Source organism: Beta vulgaris, chromosome 5 (assembly GCF_026745355.1).
Source record: "Beta vulgaris subsp. vulgaris cultivar EL10 chromosome 5, EL10.2, whole genome shotgun sequence".
Taxonomy (NCBI): Eukaryota; Viridiplantae; Streptophyta; class Magnoliopsida; order Caryophyllales; family Amaranthaceae; genus Beta; species Beta vulgaris.
Window position 1 is genome coordinate 65,079,026 of NC_079206.1, and position 12,804 is coordinate 65,091,829.

A 12,804-nucleotide genomic window follows, 5' to 3' on the forward strand; every position below is an offset into this window, starting at 1 on the left:
CTTGTATAACTTTGAATCAACAGAATTCCCTTCAAACTAATATCAATATAGAATTTAACAAAAATTATTAAAAGAGATGGTCTAATTTTAATATAAAAGTAGACCTAGTCACCAAAAGAAATTAATCTAGTCACAATTGGGCTTATTCTTTTTTTAACATTGGGCTTATCATTGTCTAATTTTAATATAAAAGTAGGCGGTATCTTACAAGACAAACTCAGAATTTAGACGTAACAAATCAACTGAATCCAAATTGTAAATATAAAAAATGAATGATGACAAAATTCCTACAAAAGCGAAAATATAGTTTTTTAATAGTAAAATCAATTCATTAATAAAGACATACTAGATAACTCCAAAACAATTACATGTTGTCCATTTACAAAAGATGCGTAGCTATTTAATAGACCAAATTTGTATCATGTAGATCTTCGGAAAAAACAATTGTTTGTTGTAGTTGTGAGGATAATTTTTATCTGATTAATGTGGATGTATTTGATTAATTGATAACTCTTGTAGTTCAAAATGAATATATGAAGCAAACTGATCACATCCATGACCTAAAACTTTGGAAAATATATGCTTCGACACTCTCTGAAAAGCAATCTCATGGCTTCTTCAATCCAACCCTATCACTTAAACTCATCATCTTGTTTAACAACCTTGCCAAATTATCAAATGTTTAAAACTACCCATTTCAACTTCCCCATTAAAAGCTCTAAACTTGAAACAAAACCCATTAATGGAAGATCATTAAAAGAAATTTGCAAACAGGGTAATTTAAAGGAAGCTTTTCAGTCATTAACCCAATATTTGTCCCAACAAAATGTAACCCAATTTTCACCTGATGAAGCATATTCATCAGTTCTTGAGCTTTGTGCAGAGAAGAAAGCTTTATTGGAAGGGAAACAGATTCATGCCCATGTTATAACATCAAATGGGCATGGTAATTTAGTGTTTTTGAGAACTAAGCTTGTGTTTTTGTATGGGAAATGTGGGGAGGTTTTGGATGCTTACAAGGTGTTTGATGAAATGCCTCAAAGAAGTATATTTTCTTGGAATGCTATGCTTGGTGCTTATGTTTCCAATGGGAAGCCTTGGGAAGCACTTGAATTGTACCGTGAGATGCGGGTTCTTGGGGTGAATGTTGATGCTTGCACTTTCCCTTGTGTTCTTAAAGCTTGTGGCTTGATTAAGGACCTAAAATTGGGAACTGAGATTCATGGTTTTGCATTTAAATCCGGGTGTGATTCAAATGGTTTTGTTGTGAATGCTCTTGTGAGTATGTATGCTAAATGTGAAAATACTGTTGGTGCAAGGCAGTTATTTGACATAATTCAAGAAAGAGAGGATGTTGTGCTATGGAATTCGATCATTTCAGCGTATTCTGCGAGTGGGAAGCCTGTGGAAGCGTTGGCGCTTTTCAGAGAGATGGAGAAGGATGGTGTTAGCATGAATAGTTATACTTATGTTTGTGCACTACAAGCATGTGAGGAGCCATTCAGGAGACTAGGGATGGAGATTCATGCTTCGATTTTGAAGAAGAATAATCATATGCATCTGTATGTGGCCAATGCGTTGCTTGTTATGTATACAAGGTGTGGAAGAATGAGAGAAGCAGCTCACATCTTCAAGAGGATGACTGAGAAGGATAGTATATCATGGAACTCTATGCTTTCTGGTCTTGTACAGAATGGCTTCTATACTGAGGCTCTTCAGTTTTTTCATGAAACGCTGGCGGCAGGACAGAGAGCAGATCAAGTCTCTTTGATAAGTATTCTTGGAGCTTCTGGAAGGTTAAAGTACTTGATGAACGGAATGGAAGTTCATGCTTATGCTGTGAAAAATGGATTAGATGTTGATATTCAAGTTGCAAATTCCCTAATAGATATGTATTCCAAATGTTGTCACACAACTTTTATGGAATGTGTTTTTAGAAGTATGCCCAGTAGAGATGTTATTTCTTGGACTACAGTTATAGCTGGCTATGCTCAAAACTATTATCATACTAAAGCCTTGGATGTTTTCCGAGAAGTACAGGTTGAAGGGGTTGAAATTGATGCTATGATGATTGGAAGTGTCCTGCTTGCTTGCACGTCATTGAGACGACTTAACCATGTAAAAGAGACACATAGTTATATCTTGAGAAATGGGCACTTCGATTTAGTGTTGAGTAACACGCTTGTAGATGCGTATGGAGAATGCAACAATATAGAATCGGCCTCTCGGTTGTTTGGGTTAATTGAAAACAAAGATGTTGTTTCTTGGACAAGCATGATTTCAGCTTATGTTGATAGTGGACTTAGAAATGAAGCTCTAAGTCTTTTTCGTTCGATGAGAGAAGATAAACTGAAACCAGATTTTGTGGCATTAATCAGCATACTCTCAGCCACAGCTTCTCTTTCTGCCTTGAAGATAGGGAAAGAAGTCCACGGATTCCTAATCAAGCAACGGTTTCTTTTAGAGGGATCTGTTGCTAGCTCTCTTGTTGATATGTATGCACGATGTGGGACACTGGAGAATGCATTTAAGGTGTTTAATGTTGTCAATCATAAGGATACTGTTCTATGGACTTGTATGATCCATGCGAGTGGTATGCATGGCCGTGGCAAAGAAGCCACTGAATTGTTCGACAAGATGGTGATGGAAGATACACAGCCAGATCATGTTACATTCTTGGCACTTCTTTACGCATGTAGCCACTCAGGGATGATTGATGAAGGTAAAAAGTATATAGAAATCATGAAACATAACTATAGCCTAGAACCATGGCCTGAACACTATGCCTGTATGGTTGACCTCCTAGGCCGAGCAAATCGTCTGAAAGAGGCATATCAGTTTGTGATTAGCATGCCTATTGAACCTAATGCCGTTGTCTGGTGTGCTCTTCTTGGGGCTTGTCATGTTCACTCCAATAATAAATTGGGAGATATCGCTGCTGAAAAGTTGTTGAATTCAGAACCAGGGAATCCGGGAAATTATGTACTAGTGTCCAATGTCTTTGCTGCAGCCGGAAGGTGGGATGATGTCGAGTTGATACGAGGGCGAATGAAGGAAAGAGGGTTAAAGAAGGATCCAGCTTGCAGTTGGATAGAGATAAGAGGTAAGGTCCATAATTTCATGGCAAGGGACAAGAACCACCCACAAACTCGCCAAATATACGAAAAACTAGACGAAATTATAGAGATATTAAACAAGGAAGGAGGTTACATTGCTCAAACTAAGTATGTTTTGCATAATGTTGATGAGGAAGAGAAAATCAGGATGCTGTATGGTCACAGTGAAAGGTTGGCAATTGCATACGCGCTCCTTGAGTCTCCTAAGGGAGCACCTATACGAGTTACCAAGAATCTTCGTGTATGTGGTGATTGTCATGTGTTCATAAAATTAGTGTCTAAATTTTTTCATAGGGAAATCATCATAAGGGATGCTAGCAGATTTCACCATTTTCATCAAGGAAGTTGCTCTTGTCAGGATTTCTGGTGATGGCTCAGTGCATCAATACATACACACTGGTCACTGGTCAGTGCATTTCATATGGTGGTAGTTCTTTTTGATCCATATGAGCCACGAAGGCAGTACAAAGTACAAAGAAGGGGAGGGGGATCAAACCTGTGACCTATCGCTCACAGCACTTCAATCTTAACCACTAGGCCAAGACATCCTTGGTCATATGGTGGTAGTGCTAATGATATTGATGCATGGTAGTGTCAAACTAGCTATGCTCTATAAGCAAATGATTGTTTGCCAATACTGATTGGTTGTTTCGTTGAACAGAAGTGTATCAATGAATGTGGAACGGACGAATATGATAAGTATGTCGGTTAATGTAGGACGGAGGGAGTATAAGAGTATTCCACAAAGTACATATTATTGTAAAAAAGATTGTATATGTAACGTAATTATATCGATTTTTCCTTATTTTATCAAAGTACACAAATTTCCTATGTGCATTAAGGGGTCGTGCCATCAATCATCGAAAAATCAACATCCAAATTCAAAGTCAGGGGATCATTTAAATTTAGTTTATGTTAATTTATATATTATTAGATACTTCTTTTTTATTTTTAATTACCGTTTGATCATTATATGTAAACTTTTTCTTCTATTTTTTAAATTAATTTTTGCTCTCTAAAAAAGTGTGTGTTGTTTTACATTGTTTATAGAGTTCTTTCCCCCCCCCCCCAAAATTCACCTTAATAAATAATATTTTAACACGAATCATTATTTTATCTTTTCAATGAACCGTATCCATGTAGATTTCCTATTCTACTGAATCTATTCATAGAAGTTTCTTTTTTGGGGGGATAAAATTTAATTTCCTTAACTAAGAATACATATATACGTATATAAGTATATCTCTATTATATAAGTCAAAGGAGGAGGTGTAGTGTCCTCATTTGAAATGACTAGAACAACGTTTTTCTCTTTATAAAAAAATAAAAAACAAGAATCAATGTAACTTGCCATATAAAATAAGTCAAAAAAGGAATGTGCAATCACCATTAATAACTTGACAAAATAGATTAACATAATCAATTTACGAAATTAATTTAAATCTTCAATAAAAGAAGTAACATATTCCGAAAACATAATAATTCGTATTTACAAAGTCCAACCAATATCGTTTTAACATTTATAATCGTTAAAGAACTATAATAAACTGCTGACAAGAAATTAATGAATCATGAACCAATTTTTCAGTACGATATTAAACCGTTAAAAATCAATCAACTTCAATTTTAAAAAATAATTTCTATAAAGAACCTTAATAATTGAAATTACTACCAAAATAATTTTAGATTGAAAAAACATGCTCATTCGACATTGAGAATATTTATAGTACACCTGGGTGTACCATGAGCATGATACACCCAAGATTATTTTCTCCAAATGAGCAAAATGAACGAATGAGCAAAATGAACAAATGAGCAAATGATCGAGCAAACATTTCTACTCATTTAAGAAATGAGCACACTTTTATTACAAAATGAGCAAATGAGTAAATGAGCAAAATGTCCATATGAGCAAATTTGGTGTCAAATGAGCACCTGAAGTTCTAATTTATCTGGAAGACCCCATATCACCCTACCTTTTCAACCTTTGTCTGGAAGACCTCACAGATAGGATCAATTTAGCTTGCCAGACGGAAGAATGGACCCCTTTCTGGGTGGGAAGGAAAAGAGTCCCAATATCACACTTGATGTTCGCGGATGACCTTTTGCTATTTGGGAAAGTAGATGAGAGCACAGCTTTTTCAGTTCGGGACACACTTAGGAATTTCTCTGAGGACTCGGGACAAAAAATCAATGAGACTAAGAGTAGACTCATTTTCTCAAAAAACACCTCTGAACAATTGCGGGACCTTTTCCAACAAACTTTACGGGTAGAGGAAAGCAAAGACCTAGGATTGTATCTAGGATTACCTATATCCCACAAGAGACCAACTAGAGCTAGAATGCAATTTCTAGTTGAAAAAGTGCGGAAAACCCTTGCAAAATGGAAAACAAATTATCTATCAAGAGCGGGGAGAGTATGCCTCATCAACTCAACCTTAGCTACAATCCCTAGCTACTACATGCAGGCTATGTTCCTTCCTACTGCCACTCTTTGTGATATTGATAAGATTTGTAATAACTTTCTTTGGGGAGAGGAGGAAGGAAAGAGAAAACTGCACCTAGTAGCTAAGGAGGATACTTTCTTACCTAAAGAAATTGGGGGGCTGGGAATCCGTAGCCAACGAATCCTGAACGTGGCGGCTATGGCAAAGTTAGGGTGGAAATTGGCTCATGGGCCAGACAACCTAGCTAAAGCCTGTATTTTGTCAAAATACATTCATCCAACTCACATCACTAGGTTTAAGTACGGATCCCCCATATGGAAAAGTATTGGGAGGGGGTGGGAGTTGCTGGAACAACATAGCTCCTGGATAATTGGTGATGGCTCCACAATTAACATTTGGCATGATGTATGGGTAGGGAAGAGGCCCCTACGAGACTTGTTTATAGGCCCCCTAAATAGGAATGAAAGTAATCTTTGTCTGACCCACCTTGTTTCGAACCACAAATGGAATCTATCCATCCTCCCTGAGAACTTACCCTTAGAAGTCAAAGATCAAATCAGGGCCATCAGACCGATACCTAGCTTCACCAAAGGCCCGGACACGATATCCTCCACTTTTGTCACACACAAAGGTTTCTCCCTTGCCTTAGCCTATAAGGCCGGCCTCAAGACCATGAGAGGGGGTGAGACTGCCAACACACAATGGCTATGGAAAGCACACACGCAACCAAAAATCTTACTATTCCTATGGCTAGTGTGGCGAGATAGACTACCCCACAATCTCTTACTCTTTATTAGAAAAATTGTAGCGTCACCGCTATGCCCTTGTTGTGAAATTGAAACCGAGGATAGTAACCATATACTCCGGGGTTGTACTGTCCCGAGACAGATCTGGAACCAAATTTCCCCAACCCATGCCTCAAATGGTTCATTAAGTGAGTGGTTAGAGTGGAATGTAAAATGTGACGAGGTTGTTCATGGTTTAGAATGGTGTGTTTTGTTCCCGTTCCTTTGCTTTGAGATTTGGAAATCACGCAACGGACTTGTCTTTAACAACGAACCTAGGAATCTAGAAAAAATTGTATCCGGGGCTAAAAGGCAGGCGTGGGAAATGAAAAAATATGTCCTTCTTTCTCAGCCCACCCATATGGATGAGGAAATTTTCGAGGCTACTCCTTTACACACACAACGGATTTTTTATTTACACACGGATGCTTCATTTGTCTCCGATGAGAAGCCCACGGGTTTAGGAGGTGTACTACGAGATCTAGCAGGACGCTGGCACCGTGGCTTTGTGCGCACTACATATGCACCCAGCAGCCTTGTAGCTGAGTTATTGGGTATTAGAGAGGGTCTGCTTCTTTGTCACAAAAGGAAGATCCAAAAATGTGTGATCCTTAGTGATAACCAGGGGGCGATTAAATCTATCTATGAGCATTCTAACCATTGGTGCACCATTACACCTTTAATTCTTGAATGTAGGGAGCTCTTGCAAAAGCTGAATGAAGTGAAGATTGAGCACACAAGGAGGGAAGGGAACCGGCTTGCAGATTGTCTAGCTAAGCAAGCTAGAAGTTTAGATGATTGTATGAACATTACTAGGGAGCTCCCAAGGCCCCCTAATTTTTGCTTGTCTACATACATCTCGGATTGTAATAACTCTATCTTTAACGTTTAATTAAAGCTTTCCTTGTTCACCAAAAAAAAAAAAAAAAAAAAGAAGTTCTAATTTATTACAAAAATACCCCTGGGCCGGGTATACCATGAGTGAACTCTTCGACATTCATACATATAACTACGACATAAGGTTGTTGACGCACGCATCTTGTGCATATACAACTAGCGGGTAACCTTCTAGTAGTATGTCATGTTTATTAACAACACCATGACTCGCTCTTTCTCGACTGATTTTTTTTTTTCTTTCGGTACTACGTTTTTTTTCTCCATAAAATATTATGTTTTACGAGAAGTTATCTCTTTTGTTAAATATACTTAAACTTAATCCAATATTGTCTAATTTGTAGTAATAATTAAATTCATAATCCAACTTAATTAGATTCCTATCCAACTAAAAAACACTAATCGTTATCCAATAAGATAAAAAAGCATAAATTGATATGGATTAGGTTTTTAATTTAGATCACACAGAACTTAACTATATATATATATATTAAACAACCACTCCTGAAAACATAGTAAAGATTTAAAGCATTAGTTTTAGAGAACAATAATAGTTGAAACAGCAATTACCGAAGAATGGCGGGTGGAGTAATATTTGAAGGTGCAAAAGAAGGTAAAGATTATCCAGGAAAGCTTACTGGTTATGTGTTTCTAAGCTGCCTTCTCGCGGCGGCCGGAGGTTTGATCTTTGGCTATGATATCGGAATTTCAGGTATTGTATTGATCTCCATTTAAGTATGAATACATGCATAGTTATGTCTTTTGTATGGTTGAGTGTTCAAATTAGGTTAAACAAGTCCTTACTCATGCATATGTTATAGTATGATATGCATCATGCATGTGTTACGTTACATCACTTTATACTTATGTTCTTGAACACTTCATAATACTTCGAATACTCCCTCCATTCAATAAAGATTAATTATGTCGTTTGTTGTTAATAATGTGTGTTGTCCAAGTTTAAACCTTTTGTCCTTTTGTAATCGTATTTTCACCAAGGATTGTAGCATAATATAATTTTGTTACGTATAAGAAAAAAAGTTAAAGTATGTTTTGATGATGTTACGAACACTTCATAGTACATGTTATAGGTTGACTACGTTTTGATAATGTTACCAACACTTTATAGTACCTCCCAATACTCCATCTGTTCAATAAAGATTTTCTCGTTTGTTGCTAATAATATGGTCCAAGTTTAAACCTTTAATAATCGTATTTATTTTCATCAAGAATTATTCCATAATATAATTTTGTTACATACAAAAAAAAAAAGGTTAAGGGTATGTTCTCCCCGACTTATTTTCAGTTCAATTCAGTTCGGTTTAGCTCTGGGCAACACTTTTACTCTCACATATTACTATTCAATTCAATTCGTGATCAATTCAATTCAGTTCTATTCAGTTCAATTGTTTTATGCCGAGGAGAACAGACCCTAAGTATTGTTTTAATGATGTTATAGGTGGAGTAACATCGATGCCGATGTTTTTGGAGAAATTCTTCCCATCAGTGTACAAACAGCAGATGGAGGATTCAGGGACTAATCAATACTGCAAATTTAACAGCACAAAATTAACAATGTTTACATCTTCCCTATACTTGGCTGCCCTAATAGCTTCTGTTGTAGCATCCACTGTCACTAGAAAATTGGGACGTCGAATGTCCATGTTTTCTGGAGGTCTTCTCTTCTGTGTTGGTGCAATTGATAAATGCTGCTGCTCAAAACGTTGCCATGCTTATTATTGGCCGTATTCTGCTTGGTTTTGGTATTGGATTTGCTAATCAGGTACCTATATCTTGCATGATTTTGATTTTAGATTTGGGTTATAGATCTTAGCGTATACTCCATCGTCTTTATTAGTTTACCCGTTTTTTTTTTGCACAAAGTTTTAGGAGACAATATTGTGGGATCAATATAGAAAGAAAGAGAAACTATTATTTTATGTTAAATATTGAATGTATGTGTGATGGAAAGATAGTGGTCCCATCCCAAAGATAGAAACAAAAAAATGGGTAAACTAATAAGGGATATCCAAAAAAATACGGGTGAACTAATAAAGACCAAAAGGAGTATATATTATACTTGTAAGTTGTATATATCTCTATTTTAGCTGCTTTTACGTACATAAGAACTATATTTCTACGTAATATTTGTAGTATGATGAAAACAAAGGCAATTATATTTGGTAAAATGCTTTAGACAGTTTTCTAAAATAATCCTTTTTCATAATAAGAAGATTTCTTGAGGGTACCATATATAATTTTTCAAATACTAGGGTTATATACTTGTATTAGAAAGCGTTAGTGTTACATGGTATAATCTTGGATTTTTTTTAAAAAAACTACCTTATAAAACATGAAATTTATGAGAAACCATCTTATATATATATATATTTTTTTTTTTGCGAAAACAAACCTTTTGCCATTATCTCAATATTTGATCCAAGGTTCCAACATTCACCACGTCATTGATTTTGTTGGGTTTTAAAAGTCAATTGCCTTGCACATGCCATGGTGAATGCCGAAACCTTGGATTAATGATTAAAATAATGAATATGATCAACAATTTCATGATGCATCATATACTGCCACTTACACTATCAATAGACCTATGACTATGACTATGAAAGTACCATTCTATCCTTTACATTATAATATTATCCCTTTACATATAATATTATCCAATAGTTAATAATGATGTCTTCAATATATTATTACAGTCAGTACCAGTTTTTCTATCAGAGATGGCACCTTACAAGCATCGAGGAGCTCTAAACATGATGTTCCAACTTACAATCACCATAGGAATTCTCATAGCAAATCTCCTCAACTACAAATTCGCCAAGATTAAGCATTATGGATGGCGATTAAGTCTCGGCGGCGCCATCTTTCCAGCTCTCCTCATCCTTATTGGGTCTCTAATCCTTCCTGAAACTCCCAACTCTTTGATCGAACGAGGTAAACTCGAAGAAGCCAAGAAAATGTTGCGCAAAATTCGAGGAGTTGATAACGTTGATACAGAATTACAAGACTTAGTTGCTGCTAGTGATGCATCTAAGAAGGTTAAACATCCTTGGAGAAGTCTATTAAAGAAGCAATATAGACCTCCTCTTATATTCTCTATTGCTATCCCTATGTTTCAGCAACTTACTGGGATTAATGTGATCATGTTTTATGCGCCGGTTTTGTTTAAAACTATTGGATTTGGGAACAATGCTTCGCTTATGTCTGCTGTGATTACTGGATGTGTTAATGTTGCTGCTACTTTGGTCTCCATATATGGGGTTGATAGATGGGGAAGGAGGTCTCTTTTCCTTGAAGGTGGCCTTCAAATGCTCTTTTTTCAGGTAATTTTTGATACGGAAAATACTTACGCCTTTTCAATTTAGTTTGTTAGCTAATATTTATTTGGAAATTTTGTTAAAAAAAACCTTTTAAAGGTTCATTGCGAATTAATCTTATAAAACATTCTTTGCAAAAAAAAAAAAAGAAACCACAAAATTATTTTTTCTTGTAAGAAGAAAACTATTCCCATTTTCCGGTGTGTTTTTTCTCCATTTCGGCCAGCAATGATCTTTCTATCTTTCTTTAACCCTCTATCCCCATTAACTGCTGCACCATCCCTATGCATCTAAAAAGTTACACCGGAAAATGAGAATAAGTTTCATATTGCAAAAAAAATAAATTAAATTTGTGGTTTTTTTTTCGCAAAAAAAGTTTTGAAAGGTTTTTTTTGTCAAATTTTCCTATTTATTTACATTATGATTAAAAAATGAACATTATACTACTAAATTCCCCTTGAAAACTATCTTATTATGAACTCATCGATTGATTTAGAATTATGGATTAGTTTAATATCTATAAACTTTTTGAAATTAACAACATCTATAAACTTTAGTCGACCTATGTAACTTAAATGTTAATTTTCGAATACTTGAATAATACAAACTGGTTTTTGATGTATATCTATCTATACTTAGTTTCTTCTTTATAAATTATACTACCTCCATTTTACAAAAGTTCTACTCATTTAATGTACATACACATTTTAAGGCAAATTGGAGAGAGTGTAAAAAGTGGATCTACTTGATTTTTTTATGAACCAATGATGACTAAATTATTGTATATCTTTTGTCAGATAAGGAATAAAGTAAAGTGAGTAGAACTTCACTAAACAAACTAAAATAGAAACTGAGTATAACTTCATAGAACCTAGGATTACCTTACTCAATTATATCGATATAATTGCATTGTAGACAAGTACGGAGCTATCTTTTAAAGTGTGAGGTCAATTGACCCCACTTCAATCTTGATCTAGTAGTAGTTTTATGTCAAAATTTTAGTATTATTTCTATAAAATTAGACCATTTATACCTAGTAAAATAATGATTTTTTTTTTCACCTACTAATATGTTATTCTGGATCCGCCACTATTTGCAGATTCTAGTAACGATCTTCATCGGATGGAAATTCGGGGTGACCGGAAACGCAACAGACTTGCCACAATGGTACGCCCTACTAGTTGTGGCTTTCATATGCCTCTACGTAGCTGGTTTTGCATGGTCATGGGGGCCTCTAGGGTGGCTCGTACCTAGTGAAATCTTCCCACTTGAAGTTCGATCAGCAGCACAAAGTATCAATGTATCAGTGAACATGATCTTTACGTTTGCAATAGCACAAGCTTTCCTACCTATGCTATGTGCCATGAAGTTTGGTCTTTTTATCTTCTTTGCCTTCTTTGTGGTGGTGATGACTATATTTATTTACATATTATTGCCTGAAACCAAGAATGTGCCTATTGAAGAGATGGTGATTGTATGGAAGAATCATAAGTGTTGGAGTGATTTTATTCCTGAGGAAGCTATTCCAGCTGAGCTTATGGTTGAGATGGTTGAAGGTGGAAATGTTTCTATTTTTTTTTTTTTTTTTATTAGGAAATTAAGTTAACCCAAGAGCTAACCCCTACCAGGCTACTAGCCTGTAGGAACTACCAACACATTGACCGGTAAGACATGCATAGCATGCTAAGGAAATACCCCAGCATCCCTGACCTCAAGGGCCAAGGGGGAGCGCTCTACCCACTTGAGCTAGCTCCTATCCTTGGAAATGTTTCTAATGATAAATGTTAAGTTAGTTTATACTTGTAATTTATATGTTATTTAGCAAATTTTAAAAGTTATCTAGCAAATTTTAAATTGAATACATAATTGTTTTTACATGTAATTCATCTTTTAAAGCTTATTTTACCTCTAATACTATAATTTTCTAAAAATATATTTTTTTGTTTTTAGAGCTTCACTGAGGACCCTAAGGTAAGATGAAAGATATTTTCAAACCAGAACCTCTCGTAGCAGTGGCGTATCCAGGAATTACGAGATGGGGGTACGGATGAGAAAAAATCAAATAAAACAAAATACAATACTTGAATTAAGTTACGACTAAAAATTCAAATCAAAATACAATGCCAATATCAATTAATGATTCAAATTACAACTAATTTAAAACAACAAAAATACATAAGTTTCAAATAAAAAAAAATTACAAGTGCATCCGACGACCTTTCAT

At 35.4% G+C, this 12,804-nt stretch overlaps 1 protein-coding gene and 1 pseudogene across 1 annotated transcript; both read left to right on the forward strand.

Annotated features, from left to right (window-relative positions):
• Positions 1-427: 427 nt before the first annotated feature.
• Positions 428-3,538, forward strand: LOC104894564 (pentatricopeptide repeat-containing protein At3g63370, chloroplastic). Its single transcript, XM_010680827.4, has one exon. The coding sequence runs from the start codon at positions 580-582 to the stop codon at positions 3,484-3,486; it is 2,907 nt and encodes a 968-aa protein (XP_010679129.2). The 5' UTR covers positions 428-579; the 3' UTR covers positions 3,487-3,538.
• Positions 3,539-7,818: 4,280 nt separating this feature from the next.
• On the forward strand, positions 7,819-12,804 carry LOC104894686 (sugar transport protein 12-like; annotated as a pseudogene).